General features: G+C 40.7%; 1 protein-coding gene across 1 annotated transcript; it reads left to right on the top strand.

Annotated features, from left to right (window-relative positions):
- The first annotated feature begins 1,112 nt into the window (after positions 1–1,112).
- Positions 1,113–16,854, top strand: LOC139725717 (transmembrane 9 superfamily member 3-like). The gene is made up of 11 exons (XM_071636799.1): positions 1,113–1,247; positions 3,884–4,079; positions 5,498–5,620; positions 6,061–6,299; positions 7,965–8,096; positions 8,966–9,132; positions 11,249–11,343; positions 12,659–12,789; positions 13,397–13,605; positions 14,440–14,670; positions 16,271–16,854. The coding sequence occupies exons 1-11, from the start codon at positions 1,167–1,169 to the stop codon at positions 16,413–16,415; spliced, it is 1,749 nt and encodes a 582-aa protein (XP_071492900.1). The 5' UTR covers positions 1,113–1,166; the 3' UTR covers positions 16,416–16,854.
- Positions 16,855–17,248: the final 394 nt, after the last annotated feature.

Raw genomic sequence — 17,248 nt, forward strand, 5'->3', positions numbered from 1 at the left:
ACACTTATGTGATGTGTAACTATTGGAATTGGGGTGTTTTCGGTTTTTGCAGACCAAGGTACCGTACAATACGTAACACCAGTTTAAGTAGTTAATTATGAGATTCCATTACACATAGGCCTAGCAAAATAAACACTCAGTCACACTGAACGAGAATATTTCTCCTATCCATTATTTTGTTTATGAAGAGATAAATCAAAATAAGAACAGTGATTAAAGGATGATATCAGAAACATCAACATTGTTGATGTTAATCAACTTGTTATATACAAAGTACTAGTTAGTTCATACGGACGTGCATGAACACATCCGTTTTCAAAGCAATATTGAATATGAAATTCCTTTAATTGCACTCTTTGTGCTATGAATATACTCTGTAAAAGTGGAAATTTTGGCGGTGTTGAAATTTTCGCGCATTTCGCGCAACCAGAAACTAGCGCGAAAATAAAAGCACGCGAATATTTTTGCTTGCCATATGTTCCTGTGCGTGATGTCTTGATTCCGCGGAATTAAAAACACGCGAAACTCTTCTTACCACGCCGATCGCGAAAAATTAGTCGCGCGAAAATATCCACTTTTACAGTACTAGTATTATAAATGATAATCATTGTGTCGTCAATATCTTATATCAGAAAGGTGAATGCGAGGTCAACCCCCCCCCCCCCCCCCCCCCTTGATACGATCATTTACGATTTCTTGATGTAATCTATTGCTTTCTCAGTTTCTTAATACGTCCATTAGCTAAGATTTTAGTGGTCTACTCGGGGTCCGAATTTAATGGTTACTTCCGTTAGCACTAAAACTATCACGCAAGTACGATGGAATTTCAAACTTGCCTAGAAGTAAAGTAATATTTGGCGTTTCATCGACTACCGGTACTCGTATTCTACGCATACAGTGTGTGGGTGCGATGGGTGCACGTATTGTAGAGCTAGCTAGCAGTGGTGCTATGCAGCGCATATACGGGTACGAGCAGCGCAGTCAGTCTATTTATTGTAGAGTAAAGTGCAGTACCAACAGCAACGTCGAGTGACTTGAGTTCGACTACGTTTGAGTCTGTGACGTGGCGTACGCCAAAATAGGGTGTACCAAGAGCTGAGAGATTTCTCACAATCTATCTTCATCTTTTCATTCGAGCTTTGAACTGTCTCCGAGAGGTCAGCAATATGTGGAAAGGATCCCTGAGACTAGCATGTTTGATGTTTATCGTTATTTTAACGGTGAATGGAGATGAACATACCCATGAAGTAAGTTGATGTCTCACCGGTGTTTTGCCACTTTCACAGTAGTCAGTGACGATACAGCTGATCGGTATGAAGCGATGGTTGCTTCAGAGTGTAGGTCCTATAATCAATCATGACATGTACTGTAAATTGGGGTTTCTAGACGGTTTAGTCTAGATATGAATGTAATACTGGTAGGCCAAATGGCAATGATGCTGTCAGATAGATTTACAGACTGCACCCAGTTGCTTTATATTGCCAAAAATATTGCTTTATTTAGCTGACGTTACGTTAGGATTTTAGAAGGGGAAATGTGTACTGAGCTGAGTGGGCAGTGTCAGCAATACCATTATTGGTCAGTGAAGACCTAGTCTAACGTAGATCTAATTGTTATAGCCTAGTATTCTACTTAGTAAAGTTAGTAGTGCAATTTACAACTGTTAAGTGTCCTTTCGCACCTCGAGTCTTGTGACTTGAGTCTTTGTCAATGAAGTTTACTCCAGAGATCTCCAAACACACACATACTCACTGTAAATACTCACACAGCCACAAATTGTATCGGAGTGAGACTTAAATCCGGTAGAAATGGAATTTTCACTATTCGACACTTGTAAAAAAAGTGACCCAATGTTCGACATCCTAAATAGTGTGCGTGATCTGAACGCTTGCGCTGCAACCATTGTTCGAACGCCTGTGACTATTGTTTTGCACCTGGTGTCCGTGGTTCGACATTCGCAACGTACTGCGCTGTGCGCTCACCCTGCCTACTAGTATGTGAATTTATTAGCACGCGTGCCATGCGCGGGCGAAACTGTATACATAGTACATCGCATTGCGAGAGCGCGTTACTCCATTAGGATGTACTCCACGCTGTGCGAGAGATTCAACGCATACACAACACGTTGCAATCAAACCATGGTGACACCGCAAATTCTGGCACGGGTGGCATGCAAAATATAAATATCGCGTAAACGCTCAAGTTATCTCGGAAGCGGCTGCCATCATGGCTGTAGGTGTACACGCCGTACAGATTCAATGCACATAAACGGACTAGCAACTTCGAAACTTGGAATGAAACGAGTCTATATTTGTTGCTATGCAACTTTACTTACCCGTTTACTTACCCGTTGAACTGCTTATGCGAGTTGACCTGGGAGGGTCGCGACAATGATTTCGAGGGTCCGGCAACGTGGCCCACTGTTGTGCTCTTCGGAACACGTGTGGAGGTAGTAGTTGCATACCGGGTAGTTTGAATTTCGCACTTGATATGCGCCATTTTTTATTCGAGATTTTCAGTTAATTTTTTATTTGTAAGAGTGGTCTATTCATGGAACCCTGTCAAATCAAGGGCCACTTGCTTTACACTCGTTGGAATATTGTCGATTGCAGCTCTGAGATAAGTGCGTTGCACAAAGATAGGGTAGGAGCAGACAGCGCAGCTTGGTAAACCTGCATACAAAACACGTTCACGGCAGCACGGCAGTGAGTGCCTCGATTGATCTGAATGGAGCTATCTCATAGCGATCAGTCGCAGTAGGGATTGATTGAAGTTTGGGGTTGTTTGTGTTCTGTGTGCGCCTGTGTGTTTGGGGTTATTGTTCGTGTTGTGTGTGTGTGTGTGTGTGTGTGTGTGTGTGTGTGTCTGTGTGTGTGGGAATGAACGAAAAATGTGAAAAATAAGGGTATTTACATTTGTATATACCTACAGTAGGGAAAGGATAAAGGGATGTAGGGAAAGGCTAGGAAACATGAAAAGGAAATGAAAGAAAAGATATTACAAAGTTAAACCTGGAAAAAATGAAACAAAAGGTTTACAAAATGAAGAGTACACTTAAAGTAAAAACAAAAGATTATGGAAGGAAAGAGAGAAGAGAAACTTGCATTATAAAGGAAAGCAAGGGAGATAAAAATGAAAACAAAGAAGCACTAGGTAGAATAATAGAATGAGAGATGAATCAAAACTGGATGAAATACCTCAAAATGAAAGGAGAAAAAATTGAAAAGAAAGAGATAGAAGTGGCAGCACACCCATTGCACAGGCTCGACCGCTTTGCAAAGAAGCTACAACCGCTACTGCAAGACTTGGCTGAGGAAAAGAAAAAGAAATTTTAGCTGTTCAAAGACACCATAGAAAAGGGTGATGTGATTACTACATTAAACCATCGACCCTTACTGCATGCGCTGAACATAGTCCTACTGAGCTGATTATTTGTTTGTAGCATTTCAAGCAATTGAGATTTTCAAATGATTTTCCGATACTTTTGAAAGTGTTTAAACTTAACTTCTATTTGACCTTAGATAAGCAAGTATTTTTGATTACTGAAGAACTAGGATGAGTTTGTGCATGTTTGGAGATCATATAAGGAGCATTGAGGTGGTGGAAAGTACATGTACACTAGCACCCAGAATATGAATTAATATGCATAAACTAACTGTATTATTTTGTTATTTTCTTGAGGAGGCAGTTGCCTGAAATGTCCTGTGAAAGTTATCTCTCATGGGACTTAGAATGTTAAAATGAATTCCTAGACTTGAGAGAGAAAGTGAATGATATCTGCGTGTCATGAAGTTTTCTTCTGCTTTCATTGAAGTGTTTAACCTGCATTTTGTACACCTGTGAATGCTTAAAGAATGATATGCAATGATCTGTTTCAATGCAGTATGATGACAGAGAGGAAGTTGTGCTGTGGATGAACACAGTTGGGCCGTATCACAATCGCCAGGAGACCTACAGCTACTTCTCCCTGCCCTTCTGCAGTGGACCCCAGAAGGGGATCAGCCATTACCATGAGACGCTGGGTGAAGCTTTGCAAGGCGTGGAGCTCGAATTCAGTGGCTTGGACATTGACTTCAAATGTGAGTCTGTAATTTCTTTTATGGTCCTAAAGTAGAATTGGGTATGAAAGAAGATGAATGGCCTGTGTTATGTAGTGCCCAGTTTTGTTGTCTGCGTTTTCAACTAGTAATGTGTACATTTTACCTTCCATCTGCCTGCTTCATATCAGCATTTTATTGCTTTACATGTGATAAGGGATAGTCAAAACAGGTGGAATAATGTAAATTTACATATTTCGTATGGTTTCGAAGGAGATATATTGTACAGATTTATCCGTATTAACAAACTATCGAATATGTGATAAAATAAACATACACGTTGTATGTGATCATGGTTTTAGCACTTCAACAGGATAGCACGTACATCAATCATGCTGAGATTATAGAATACAGGTCCAGGAGCAATTCGGCAAGGGCATCGGTGCAAGCACCATTCGTAGCTTTCGGAAGAACTTGGGATGGACCAGATCTCGCGTGCTGTACGGTCAATTCATCAGGAACTGCAACAAGGCTTGACGACTGTCCTTCTCTCTTCGGATGTACGAAATGGACGAAACATTTCGGGACGTTATCTACACAGATGAGAGCACCTTTTGGGTGGAAAACAACCCTCGGCATTACTACAGACGTCTCGGGACTCCGAATAGGAAGGTGGGCAAGCCGAGGGATTTCTTGACGCGGGGCCACAGGACTAGCTATCTTCGACAGCATCATGCGGAAGGAGTTTTTCGGACGAACTTCTCAGCAACTTTTTGATCCCCTTCATCAGTGAGGTCTACCCAGATGGATGCCGTTTGATGATGGATGACGACCCGAAGCACACCAGCGCCTGCGCAGCCAACGTCTTGGAGCGCAACAAGGTCACGTGGTGGAGGACGCCGCCTGAATCGCCCGACATCAACCCAATCGAACACGTGTGGGGGAACATGAAGGTTCACATCAGGATTCACGTGAAACCTCGAACAAAGGAGCAACTCATCGACGGCTTGAAGACCTACTGGCGAGACAACATGATGAGAGACAAGTTGGAGCAACATCTCAACAACGTATACAACGTGTATCCTGAGATCATCCGTCAGATGGGCGATACAACAAAGTACTGACTCATTCCCGGACCAAGCATCAACCTCGAACCAAGGATCAACTCAACGAGAGACAAGTTGGAGCGACATCTCAACAACGGCGAAACGACGAAGTACTGACTCATACAAACTGGCACAGCAATGATTTGCATGTCAAATATTTGAAAGGCCTGTTAATATGATTTATAGAGTTAACTTCAATACTGTTTCAGAAAGTTCCAACAGTATCAGACCTTTATCTTTGCATTGTAACTAGTCTGTAAATGTGAACATACTTTTTTATGAATGAAAATAAGCCAAGTTTATTTGTATGATTCTCTCCTTCCCTCTCCCCCCCAAAAAAAAAAACATAAACAGTGGATATACCGCAGAAACAGTACTGTGAGATTGAAGTCACCGATGAAACTCTGAGAGCATTCTCCTATGCAGTGAAGAATCACTACTGGTATCAAATGTACATTGACGATCTGCCAATTTGGGGTGAGTTTACTCAAAGCAGACAATTTTTATTTCTAGTGCAGACAGAGAGGATACAGTGGCCAGTGCAGAAATTCTTTGTCATTGCATGAGATAGAGTATGATGAGCTACGTTGTAGGTTGCAGTGGTAATTGGCCAGTTCTCTATGGACTTGTAAATTGATTATTTGAAATTTCTGTCAACAGGAAGGGATTAATTACCTGTATTAAGTGGAAATTGAAGTCAATTGGTGAAATGCCAGTCAAGGCAACATAACACAATTTCAAATGAGTGGTGCTCTTACTTTTGTAACTGCACGTAATTACCTCATCTTTAATGTTTGTTGATGTAAAATTGAATTTAGACCTAAAAGCATTGTTTATTGTGTCTGTGGCATTATTTTGTGTTACTCATGAACCTATCAATGTACAGTGTATCTTTACATACTTTTGTCTTCTCTAAGGTATCGTGGGTGAGATTGACGAGAGTGGTCAAGATTATTACATCTGGACGCACAAGAAACTGGACATTGGCTTCAATGGCAAACAGATAGTGGATGTGAATTTGACCTCTGAAGTGAAGGTCAAGCTGGAAAAGGGAATCAAGATCCCCTTCACGTACCAGGTCCAGTGGAAGAAGTCCAATGTCCAGTTCAAGAAGCGATTTGACAAGTACCTGGATCCGAACTTCTTCCAGCACAGAGTGAGTGTTCAGGTGTTTTGATGTCTATAGTGAGCTTCGGATGTTATTATGCTTCCGTGTGCTCAAGCTGGAGGTGTTATTTTGTTAAAGATTGTTTGTTGTTGTTGTTGTTTTTTTTCAACTAAAATGCTGCCTACGTTTGTGGCAGAACATCTTAAGGTCAATCATGCATAATGTACTAACTGTTGAAAACATGCCACCTCAAGATTAAGATGTATACATGTAAATAGCTCAACTTACCCATTAAAGTAATTATTTTGTTATGTCAAGCCTCACTAACAATTTTCCATAATTTCTGTAATGCTTCCTCTAAGAAATGCCAAGTTCCCATGCTCATTTGTTTGATTTTTTATGTAAACAAGTGGAAACTCATATTAGAGATTGCTAAAAGTGAAGCATGAATGTGCTAATTGAAATGTTAGTGATTGACAGTCAGCCTTCACAAATATTGACAATGTTGCCCTAATATCTGCTGTGAATAAGTTTTTATGAATGAAACTTATTAGTTACCTGCCAGAGGTTAATTTATAATAATGAGCTACGTGAGCTGAGTTGATTCATAGGCAGTTGTTTTATGTTAGCATGTTGGAAGAAGTTCAAAATTTGTTGGAAGAAATTCAACATTTGTTGGAAGATACTCAATATGTTTAATTAGGCTGTGGAAGCAGGTGTGGAATATTGATGTGATTGTAGGTGTGTCAACAGATCAATAGATGGGATATCACTTTCACGGATTACATGATGCTAGTACATGATATGCAATTTGACTTGATGGCTTTGAAATCATCACAAAGGTGTGTGTTGTAGTTATGGTAGACTGCATGGTAATGAAATTGATATTTTAGGGAAGAAAAAGTGCAATTCGTGGCAAGTTTTATACACAAGAATATAGTTTTCATACTGTTAATAAGATTTACTTTTCTGTTCAAACTTACCAATGTCCAGTCACAAGGATGGTAGGATCTCTGTTTGTTCAAATGGGCACAATGTCCCCCCCCCCCCCCCCACACACACACACAATTAAGGAATCTTGTAAAAATCTTACCTAGAACTATAAGTAATACAGCCATGTAAGTGCTATGAATTTAAGTTGATTTAGGACTGCAGCCTTAAGTTTGTTCATGGCAGATATGGGGGGAGGGAATTTTCACATTTTATTGAACATAATTTTCGTAAAAACACATGTTAGTAGCTTTCACAAAACTTGGAAGGTATTAGAATATACCTGTGTATATATTTTGAGATGTCAGATCTGTGGATAACTCCCTTCCCCCCCCCCCCAAAAAAAAAAGCAAAATAGAAATTAAAAAAAAAAAGTTAAAGAAAAATTGAAAATTAGGCCCTAAAAACTTGTTTATGTGCTTCATTTTCATTACTTTCATTTTATTTCCACATCTGATAAAAAGCATATAGAAAGAATATAAGAAGTATACATACAACATGGGAAAATACAGAGTAAAAAGTACTATACCAGGAAACAAAACACTACAAAGAACAGGTATTTCAGTATTTGGGGGGCTATCAACATAGGGCCGATATTGAGATTCAGTATGTGGGGGCTATCAACATAGGGACGATATTGAGATTTAGAGCTTAGTAAAGATGACTCCTTGTATGTATGTAGATAACGACTTGTATGTATGTTTTTTTTTCTTGTAAATTCAGATTCACTGGTTTTCCATCTTCAACTCCTTCATGATGGTCATATTCCTTGTTGGCCTGGTGTCTATGATTCTGATGCGTACTTTGAGGAAAGATTATGCCCGCTACAGCAGAGATGATGATCTTGATGACATGGTAAGACTTTATCATTCAACAAGTGTCACACTCGTGTAAGTCAATCAGTACAAAATTACCCTGCTTTTACTAGCAACAATCTGCAGCACAGAATGTGATGTGAAGCAAAGTTGTGTCATAATATGATTTTAATGGGCAGCCTTCTACTCTTCACATTGAAAATGTGTGAGTTAATGTACTGATTTGTTTTTGCTAAACAGTAAGCTGAGCTAAACATAGGAGCTTTGATTGTTTCCTCATGAACTGAATTAAACTTGACATACAGCATTCATAAGAGCATAGTGATTTTGTAGGGATGATTGGGGCATGGGGTCAAAGATCAAGTGAAAATGCGAAAATTTCATTATTTTTTTCATCTTTATTTTGAAATTGGCTCAAAGTATTTTAATAAAAATTTGGTGTGTAAGAATATGAGTATATTACCAGAAAGTGATTATTTGCCAATCATATGAAACCATCATCTCTAATGAATGATGCAATATAGCAGAGGCTGGCGACATTTCCAGACATGGCATCACGCCAGTGTATTGATGCAGTGTGTACTGTAGAAGTGGAAATTTTTCGCGGTGTTGAAATTTTTGTGCATTTCGCGCAACCAGAAACTAGCACGAATATAAAAGCATGCGAATATTTTTCTTGCCATTTTATTATGTTCCAGTACTTGATGTCTTGATTCTGCAGAATGAAAAACATGCGAAACTCTTCTTACCCGGCCAAGCGCGAAAAATTAGTCCCGCGAAAATATCCACTTTTACATGAGTCTTGCCACTGGCGACAAGGCAGCAAATCTGTTTCTCTCATGACCCTCGACATCTCGTTCTTCAATCACCAAACTCTTCTTCGTACATTTCGTTGCTACACTCTGGTAGGAGCGTGACTTGGGAGATGAGTATGGCTGGAAGCAGGTTCACGGTGATGTGTTCAGACCGGTGTCGTACCCTCTTCTCTTCTCATCACTCATCGGCAATGGATACCACATGTGCATTGTTGTCCTCTCCGTCATTCTTTTCTGCATCTGGGGACACCTGTACACAGAGTAAGCCAAACGAATAATGGATGACTTAGTGCTCTTCCTGTATTTTTAGCTCACCTGAGCCGAAGGCTCAAGTGAGCTATTGCGATCGTTCTTCGTCCGGCGTCCGTCGTGCGTCTTGCGTAAACTTTTTACATTTTCATCTTCTTCTTGAAAACCCCACGACCGATTTTCACCAAACTTGACAAGTAGCATCCCTAGGGGTTAGGAACTCAATTTGTTAAAATGGGTACCATGCCCCACCCAGGGGCCCCCAGGGGGGCCCCAACCCCCCAAAATTAAGGAATCTTTAAAAATCTTCTTCTCTAGAACCAGAAGTGATAGAGCTAAGTTAATACTATGAGTTAGTACATTGATGACTGTAGTTTCAAGTTTGCTCATGGCGGAATCAGGGGTGCCCCCCTTGGGACTCGGGGAGGGGGGTGGGGAGGGGTCCTAATGGGGCCTAAATTGTACATTTTCATCTTCTTTTTGAGAACCCCATGACCCATTTTCACCAAACTTGGCAGGTAGCATCCCTAGGGGGTTAGGAACTCAATTTGTTAAAATGGGCACCATGCCTCACCCAGGGGGCCCCCAGGGGGGCCCAAACCCCCCAAATTAAGGAATCTTTACAAATCTTCTTCTCTAGAACCAGAAGTGATAAGGCTAAGTTAATACTATGAGTTAGTAAATTGATGAATGTAGTTTCAGGCTTGTTCATGGCGGAATCAGGGGTGCCTCCCTTGAGACCCAGGGAAGGGTGGTCACGGGTGGGGAGGGGTCCTTCCTAATGGGGCCTAAATTTTCATCTTTTCCTTGAGAACCCCATGACAGATTTTCACCAAACTTGGCAGGTAGTATCCCTAGGGGCATAGGATCTCAATTTGTTCAAATGGGCACTGTATCCTACCTGGAGGGCCCCAAGGGGCCCAAACCTCCAAAAGTGAAGGAATCTTTAAAAATCTTCTCTAGAATTAGAAGTGATAGAGCTAAGATAATACTATGAGTTAGAAGATTAATGACTATAGTTTCAAGTTTCTTCATAGCAGATCCAGGGGTGCCCCTCTTGGGGGCAGGGGGAGGGTTGGAGAGGTCCAATTGGGGGCCTAAATTGTACATTTTCATCTTCTTCCTGAAAACCTCATGATGGATTTTCATCAAACTTGGCAGGTAGCATCCCTAGGGGGTTAGGATCTCAATTTATCAAAATGGGCACCATGCGCCACCCAGAGGGCCCCAGGGCGCCCCAATCCTCAAAAATTAAGGAATCTTAAAAAATTTGGGCCCTTATTGTACATTTTCATCTTCTACTTGAGAATGCCTGGTCAAATTTTGGTAGAGCTGTGAATAATTTAGATTTGTTACTGCGTGAAAGGTGAACTTGCGATACTCGGGTGAGCGCTAGACCCGCGGGTCTCTTGTTTTCTAATGGTGCAGTCTTGTAATGGTACAAGAGATGTTATGCCCTTAGACTGTCTGTTTGTTTGTGTGTATGTGGGTTGGTGGGTTCATGTGTGCCTGTGAGTGTGGAAGTGTTGAAATGGTGCGTAATGTAATGCAAAGGCAGCTGATCGGAGTTTCGGTCACAACGTAAACGTTTGTCATTTCAGCTTCCGTTATGCATGAATTCTTATGCCATTGAAGCCTGGATTAGCTGTCTGCTCATGAGGAACAACCTTTAATTATGAAGGCTTGCATGGAAATTTAATTTGTTAGTAAACCGGTTTATTCCCCACTTGACATGACAGTTACATAATCAACATAACTTTTTAAATTTCTACTGGGCTGGGGGGGACAGAGCATTGTTTTCCATAGGGAATGTACACAAAATCACAAAATTTTGCACGTTTTAGGCAACATTCCATTATAAAAATGGCTGTGGCTTTATAATGGTATGCGCAGACGTTGCAAATTTGGTCTCAAAAGTTGCTTGAGACTTGAAAGAAGCCTCGTGTCCAGGTCTTCCAGCATTGAAGAATTATTAATCTTTAATGTCAACTACTTCATCAGTTTATTTTCAAAGCATCTATTTTTAAAGGGTGTTATAGCCATTTGTGCTTCACGCTTAACACATGTATTCCATTGTTATATCTGTTTGATGTCTTAAATTATTGTCACTTTCATAATTTCCTTGCAGTCGTGGCTCCATTTTGAGTACCGCCATATTTGCATATGCCGCTACAGCCCCAGTCTGCGGATACTATGGTGGTGGTCTCTACTCAAGAATGGGAGGTGGGTGTTCAAAGTACTTTCTTTATCAGACAACACTCTTTGAAATACACCATGTATTTTGTGAAGTTTTTATTTTCATGAATTTTGCGAGTGGGAGTGATAGTCACAAATTATACAATGCGCTAAAATATAAACTCGTAGCCCAACGTGTATGCCAAGTGCATGCATACATTTCTTAGTTCATTACTGTAGTCCACGCTTGCTAAAATATAAACTCTAAGCCCAACGTGTATGCCAAGTGCATGCATACATTTCTTAGTTGATTACTGTAATCCACGATCGCAAATTTAGCTACTCACAAAATTGTCAGGAAGTCCTGATTTGTGAAAAATTATGCTCACTAAATGTATCGTGTATACAGTAAAGACAGCCAGCTGCACCCTGACTCTCTTCCCCCACCCACCCCCCCCCCCCAAAAAAAAAAAAAATTAAAAGGAAATAATCCCCTTTACTCTTATTTCATCTTCTCACTATCTGTTGAGGGATGTGTGTTGGCATTACAACTCTAGCTAGATCTTTGCCTTAAAGGGACTGTACAGTACTGGTTGAGGTAGGGATCCATGTTTTGAACATTCCTAAGTGAGATAATGAAAAGCCTTTTATGAAATATGAAAGAGCATGTAATTTTAAGAAGGATTCAACGTTCATTTGATGAAAATTGGTTTTCAAATGGCTGAGATATCCAAAAAAGTGATAATAATAAAAGGCAACATGCCCCAACTTTATTAGGATATCTTTGTTTCACCTTGTTTTTTGATATCTCAGCCATTTCAAAACCGATTTTCATCAAATAAACTTTTGACACCCCTTAGAACTGCATGCTCTTTGACATCTCATAGGGTAGTTTCTGAATATCTCGCAAAACGTTAAAAGCTAAATCTTCACCTCGACCAGAACTGTACACACCCTTTAAGGTCCCACTGGGGCTACCGAGCCTTCACCAAATTAGGCCATCAGGTGAAAGTATAGTTTGGGTTTCATCATGACAAAAAAAGTGGTGGTTAAATAAAGGCAATAGTTACATTCTGATGCGGCAAGAATATTGTCCATCAGCACACTTAGATTACGTTGTGCTTCATGCAAAAGTAATGTAAGTGGAAGCGCTAGAATAGATTTGTCACATTTCTTATTATTATTATATTTTTAAAGAACTGTAATACAAAGGAAGTTACTGGTGAAACTTGGCTTTGCATTCATCTCCCCACCCTCCAGCATTTTTGGATTCACATTGCATGTCGGACTGTTTTGAGTTCTCTTTATAAAGCTTTGAGTATAAAGTTGGAATACTAAGAATGGCTTGTTTTCATGTTTGCAGGTAAACTGTGGATCAAGCAGATGATGATGTCTACATTCCTCGTCCCCATGTGTGTCTGTGGCCTTGCTTTCTTCATCAACTTCATAGCCATCTACTACCATGCCTCAAGAGCCATACCACTGGGTACTATGGTAAGACAGTTTATCAATGCCTACAGGAACAGAGCAATCGCTGTGTTTCTCTCTTTAATTTGTTCATGGCTGACGTGTCATAGCAGCTGAATGTCTTACCAGAGGATTGCTCCAGTTTGTCCAAGAGAAGGAGGACACCACACAGAAAATTTCACTACTTTTGAACATTTCACCAGGTATAGACTGCACCAGAAAGAGCTATGACTGTGTTGCACATGGTGTTCTATGAATAAAACTCTTCTCGTTCTTGGGTTTAATTTTCCATTTTTTTCATCGATACAAGCAAGCATTAGTAGCGTGTTTGAAAATATTCTAGTTGTGAGTGGTGGGTCATATCCTGTTTAGAACTCTTGTGAGTGCATTTAAATTATTGTTTTGTGCCTTTAGATGAGCTTAGAGAGTGGTCAAAAAGAAAAAAGTGATATGAGGAATGTTTTTTCTTGTATTCTCTATTTGTTTCTTTTCAAACAGAAACCAGTAGACTCTTTTTATTAGTATGTAAATCTATTTTGCAAAGTCCTTGATGCTGTCTCGGCCATGCTGTTCTGTTAACAGAAAACTGGGGAACTCTTTTCAAAGTATATAAATGTATTTTGTGTCTTTACAGGTTGCTGTGTCGGCCATCTGTCTCTTTGTAATTCTGCCCCTAAACCTGGTGGGCACCATCCTGGGCAGAGCTCTGGCTGGCCAGCCTAACCACCCGTGTCGTGTCAACGCTGTGCCACGGCCCATTCCCGAGAAGAAGTGGTTCATGGAACCTGCTGTCATCGTCATGCTAGGGGGCGTGCTACCATTTGGCTCCATCTTCATTGAAATGTGAGTGACCTGTGGTGGTTTTTATGATATTTTGTTTGTTGTTTTGTTTTTCATTGTTTTTGTGATGAAGTTATTGGACATTTGAGATTGATGGGGATACAGCAAGAGCAAAGTTTTGAAACACACATCAATTAGGAACCTCACTCAGCCTTCCAACTTGTCCTGCATGGATAGATGTGGTATCTTGTTTGGTGTATGAGTGCCATTTACGTATGGGTCTTATTTCTATGTTGTAGTGCTATGATTTGTGTATATGTGACCTTGCGTCACAAAACGAACAAAAAGTCGCACCCCTTGATTTTACGTTAGGACAAAAAAAAAAGGTTGAATGAGTCAACCAAGTCAATCTTGAGTTTTTCGCATCTTCTGAAAGAGCTACTTTTCTTCTGGACAGACTGTGTTATTAGAGCATGTCTAAATTCAGCCTAATTTGATAATCCCTTCATTGTTGTTGCTCCAGTGGTATAAATCCTGTTTTTGTCCCATTCATCACACAGCTAGCTTGGCTTGGTAAAGATTAAATGCTTGAATAGACCCTGTAGTTCAGAGCCTCTTTTCTCAGTTCACACTTTTCCAGAGTGTGTGCTTTCTTTCCAGTATTTAGATAGGTTAGGAGAGTCCATTTGTTTTGAGTTATACATCAATTTAAAGCTTAGAGTCTGCTCTTTCAGAATCTGCCCTTAACTGAAAATCCATGTCTGGCGACTTTTTGTTGGTTTTGTGATGCAGGGTCACATATGCATCAAAGTGTTCAAATGTAGAAAATTTGGAACTATTGAGTAAGTTTACTTGTTCTGTTTTAATGGAAGGTTTGCATCTGCTCTACCTTTGCAGGTATTTCATCTTCACTTCCTTCTGGGCCTACAAGATCTACTACGTCTTTGGCTTCATGCTGCTGGTCTTCTTCATTCTGGCCGTGGTCACAATATGTGTGACCATCGTCTGTACATACTTCCTCTTGAACGCGGAGGACTATCGCTGGCAGTGGACAAGCTTCCTTGCAGCAGCGTCAACCTCCTTCTATGTCTACTTGTACAGTTTCTACTACTTCCTTGTCAAAACAAAGTGAGTGCCAGAAAACTTTTTTTTGTCAAAAGGTCCTGAGCTTTAAATCCTAGCAGAACTTTCGTCAGAGGCAAAAAAATGAGACTCATGTAGGGTAAGCAAACACACATGGACTACACATGACATGCACAGTCTCAGGAGGGCTAGGGACACAGGAACAATGAAAACAGTAGGGGTGGGTTAGAAGTCAAAGGCAGGGAGCCAAACAGATTAAAGGAGGGGGATTAAAGCAAGGGGACAGGCAGATAAAAGGCAGAGGTGGGCCAGTGATGATCCCAAGAATCATAAGGGCAACCTGTGAAGGGATAAAGATAAACACGGAGGCAACATCAAACAAGAAGAACACAAGGATAATCAATAGGAAAAGAGTGAAATAACAACAATACTGATGACAATACTTGACGGTCAGTGTTTGTGCAGTAGTGCAGGGTTTAAGGTAAATTGAAACCAGTTTGGACAGATATATGTTTTTAGCTACAAGGCATAGCCATTATACAGGGGAAACTCGGTATAACGAACACTGCTATAACGAGATATCGGTTATAACGAGGAAATTTTCTCGGTCCCAAATTTCCTTCCACACAAGTCTATGTAAAATGCTACTCTTATAGCGAGATCGGCTATAACGAAATAACTGCTATAACGAGATAAATTTTGTGACTTCCAAACAAAGAAAAACATAGTAAATCAAACCTGCTATAGCGAGGTAAAGCAAAATGCCTTCGGTAAAGCTTTGCCTTTACTTCGCCTGTGCTATCATCTTCCGAGATTGTAAAGCTTGATGCGCCCAAAACTGTCTTGTACACACATAATCATTTTCTTCAGTGCACTCCAGCTAGCACTGCATGTTGTACGTGTGAAGTGTGTGTGTGCACGCACACTGATACATGCAGAAAATGTGGTGGGACGGCCATATGTATACATGACATCATCATGACGTTTAGCAGGTGTGAGGCAATCTGATGCTGTGATTGGCCTTCTACTTAGGGAATTCCCCGTCTTCACACACACGCAGTCATAATGTACATCACACAGAATGTGTCACATACACACACAGCATTGTGCAGACCATATTCAAGCTTTCCACACAACACACACCCATACGATAACCACATACCAATCCGCAGACGATTTTGATACAGTCGCAAGCTATATAAATTCACAAATTCAAACATCTACAATTAATAAGAAACACATTCTTGATATTGGATTTCCTTGGCGAAAAACATCTTCTTACCCATAAAGGTGAGTAATTACCTCACACACAATATCAAGTTATCAGTATTGATTGAAATATGATGGGTAGTCCCACATGTGCAAATTAATGTCTTTATTTTATGCCTTCTTTTATGCCTACTGATATAACGAGATATCGGCTATAACGAGGAAAATGACTCGGTCCCGACCATCTCGTTATATCGAGTTTCCACTGTACTAGTCTGGGGTACACATATTTCTTCGCTTTGCTTTTCCACCTGATCAAGAATACATTGCAGCAAGTTCAGCTCTCGTAATGATGGATGTTTGTTCCTAGAGAAGTTTCATGAGAGAAGTGATTGTGAAAGTGGACTTTTGTTGTGTTCTTGTTCTTCCAACACAGAATGTATGGTCTGTTCCAAACAACCTTTTACTTCGGCTACATGGGTCTGTTCAGCTTGGCCCTCGGAGTAATGTGTGGGACCATCGGCTATGTGGGCACCGGAGCCTTTGTCAGGAAGATCTACTCAACGGTCAAGATTGATTAAGGACTGACCGACACCAACATGCTCTCTCTCTGGTCAAGCAGGGATCCCAACAATGTCAGCCGCCCTCAATTTGTTGCCTTAGTAACGGCGGGATGGCCCATCCAAGAATCTGCCCGCGAGCAGTGGACTTCATTGATAAGATGGCGCGACGTGCTGACATGTGGGGCCTGCGAGGCGAAATGTGGTTGTCGTGAAGGCTGAAGGAAGAAAGATAAAAGTGATCGAGAGAAAGAGAGAGATTGGCTCGGCTATCAAAGTGATGTGATGACAATTGTAGTGACTGTACAGACTTGTCCATGGTTTCCACCAGTCACTACACCTACTTCCTACACAAGTTCAAATTTCTCTTAGATGAATATGTCAGCAGGTTGCCCTCCTTTTTCGTTCATTTTCATTTTTGTTTCTTGATACTTTGTTTATGTCACTATCCTGTAATATCTTTATTGGAGATGGAATTTGTTTGCACTTCTCTTTTGATACCTGAAATTTAATGTTTTTTTGCTTTTTTGCGTATGTACCCGTTTGTTATGGTTCTCCAAACACCAGTACCTCAGATCCATCAAGCGGCATTAACCCAAACCTGAGGGACTGATAAATACCAAAGTGTTTGGTACACTGATGTCCACTTTGATGTGGCATGTAATCCCCTGTAATCTTATAGTTGTTGCCTGCCTCAGTGTTGCAGCAATGCCTTGAAGTGCAAGTGTATGACCTTTTTCAGATAACTAGCAGTGTACTAGTAATGTAAACCAGAGAGCCCCTTTCACACCAGTAAGGTAAGACTGGTCGACGAAGCCTGCGGCCTGCCGCACCATCTCCTCTTACCTGGTAGT

Source organism: Diadema antillarum, unplaced genomic scaffold, assembly GCF_040938485.1.
Source record: "Diadema antillarum isolate AM-2024a unplaced genomic scaffold, OU_Dant_1.0 seq00000057_RagTag, whole genome shotgun sequence".
Taxonomy (NCBI): domain Eukaryota; kingdom Metazoa; phylum Echinodermata; class Echinoidea; order Diadematoida; family Diadematidae; genus Diadema; species Diadema antillarum.

Bases quoted from the DNA above. Each gene is read 5' to 3' on its own strand.
- LOC139725717 (XM_071636799.1), top strand. From the start codon at position 1,167: ATGTGGAAAGGATCCCTGAGACTAGCATGTTTGATGTTTATCGTTATT. The intron at 8,097-8,965 runs GTAAGACTTTAT...ACACTCTGGTAG, and splicing joins ATGATGATCTTGATGACATG to GAGCGTGACTTGGGAGATGA. The intron at 14,671-16,270 runs GTGAGTGCCAGA...CTTCCAACACAG, and splicing joins TACTTCCTTGTCAAAACAAA to AATGTATGGTCTGTTCCAAA.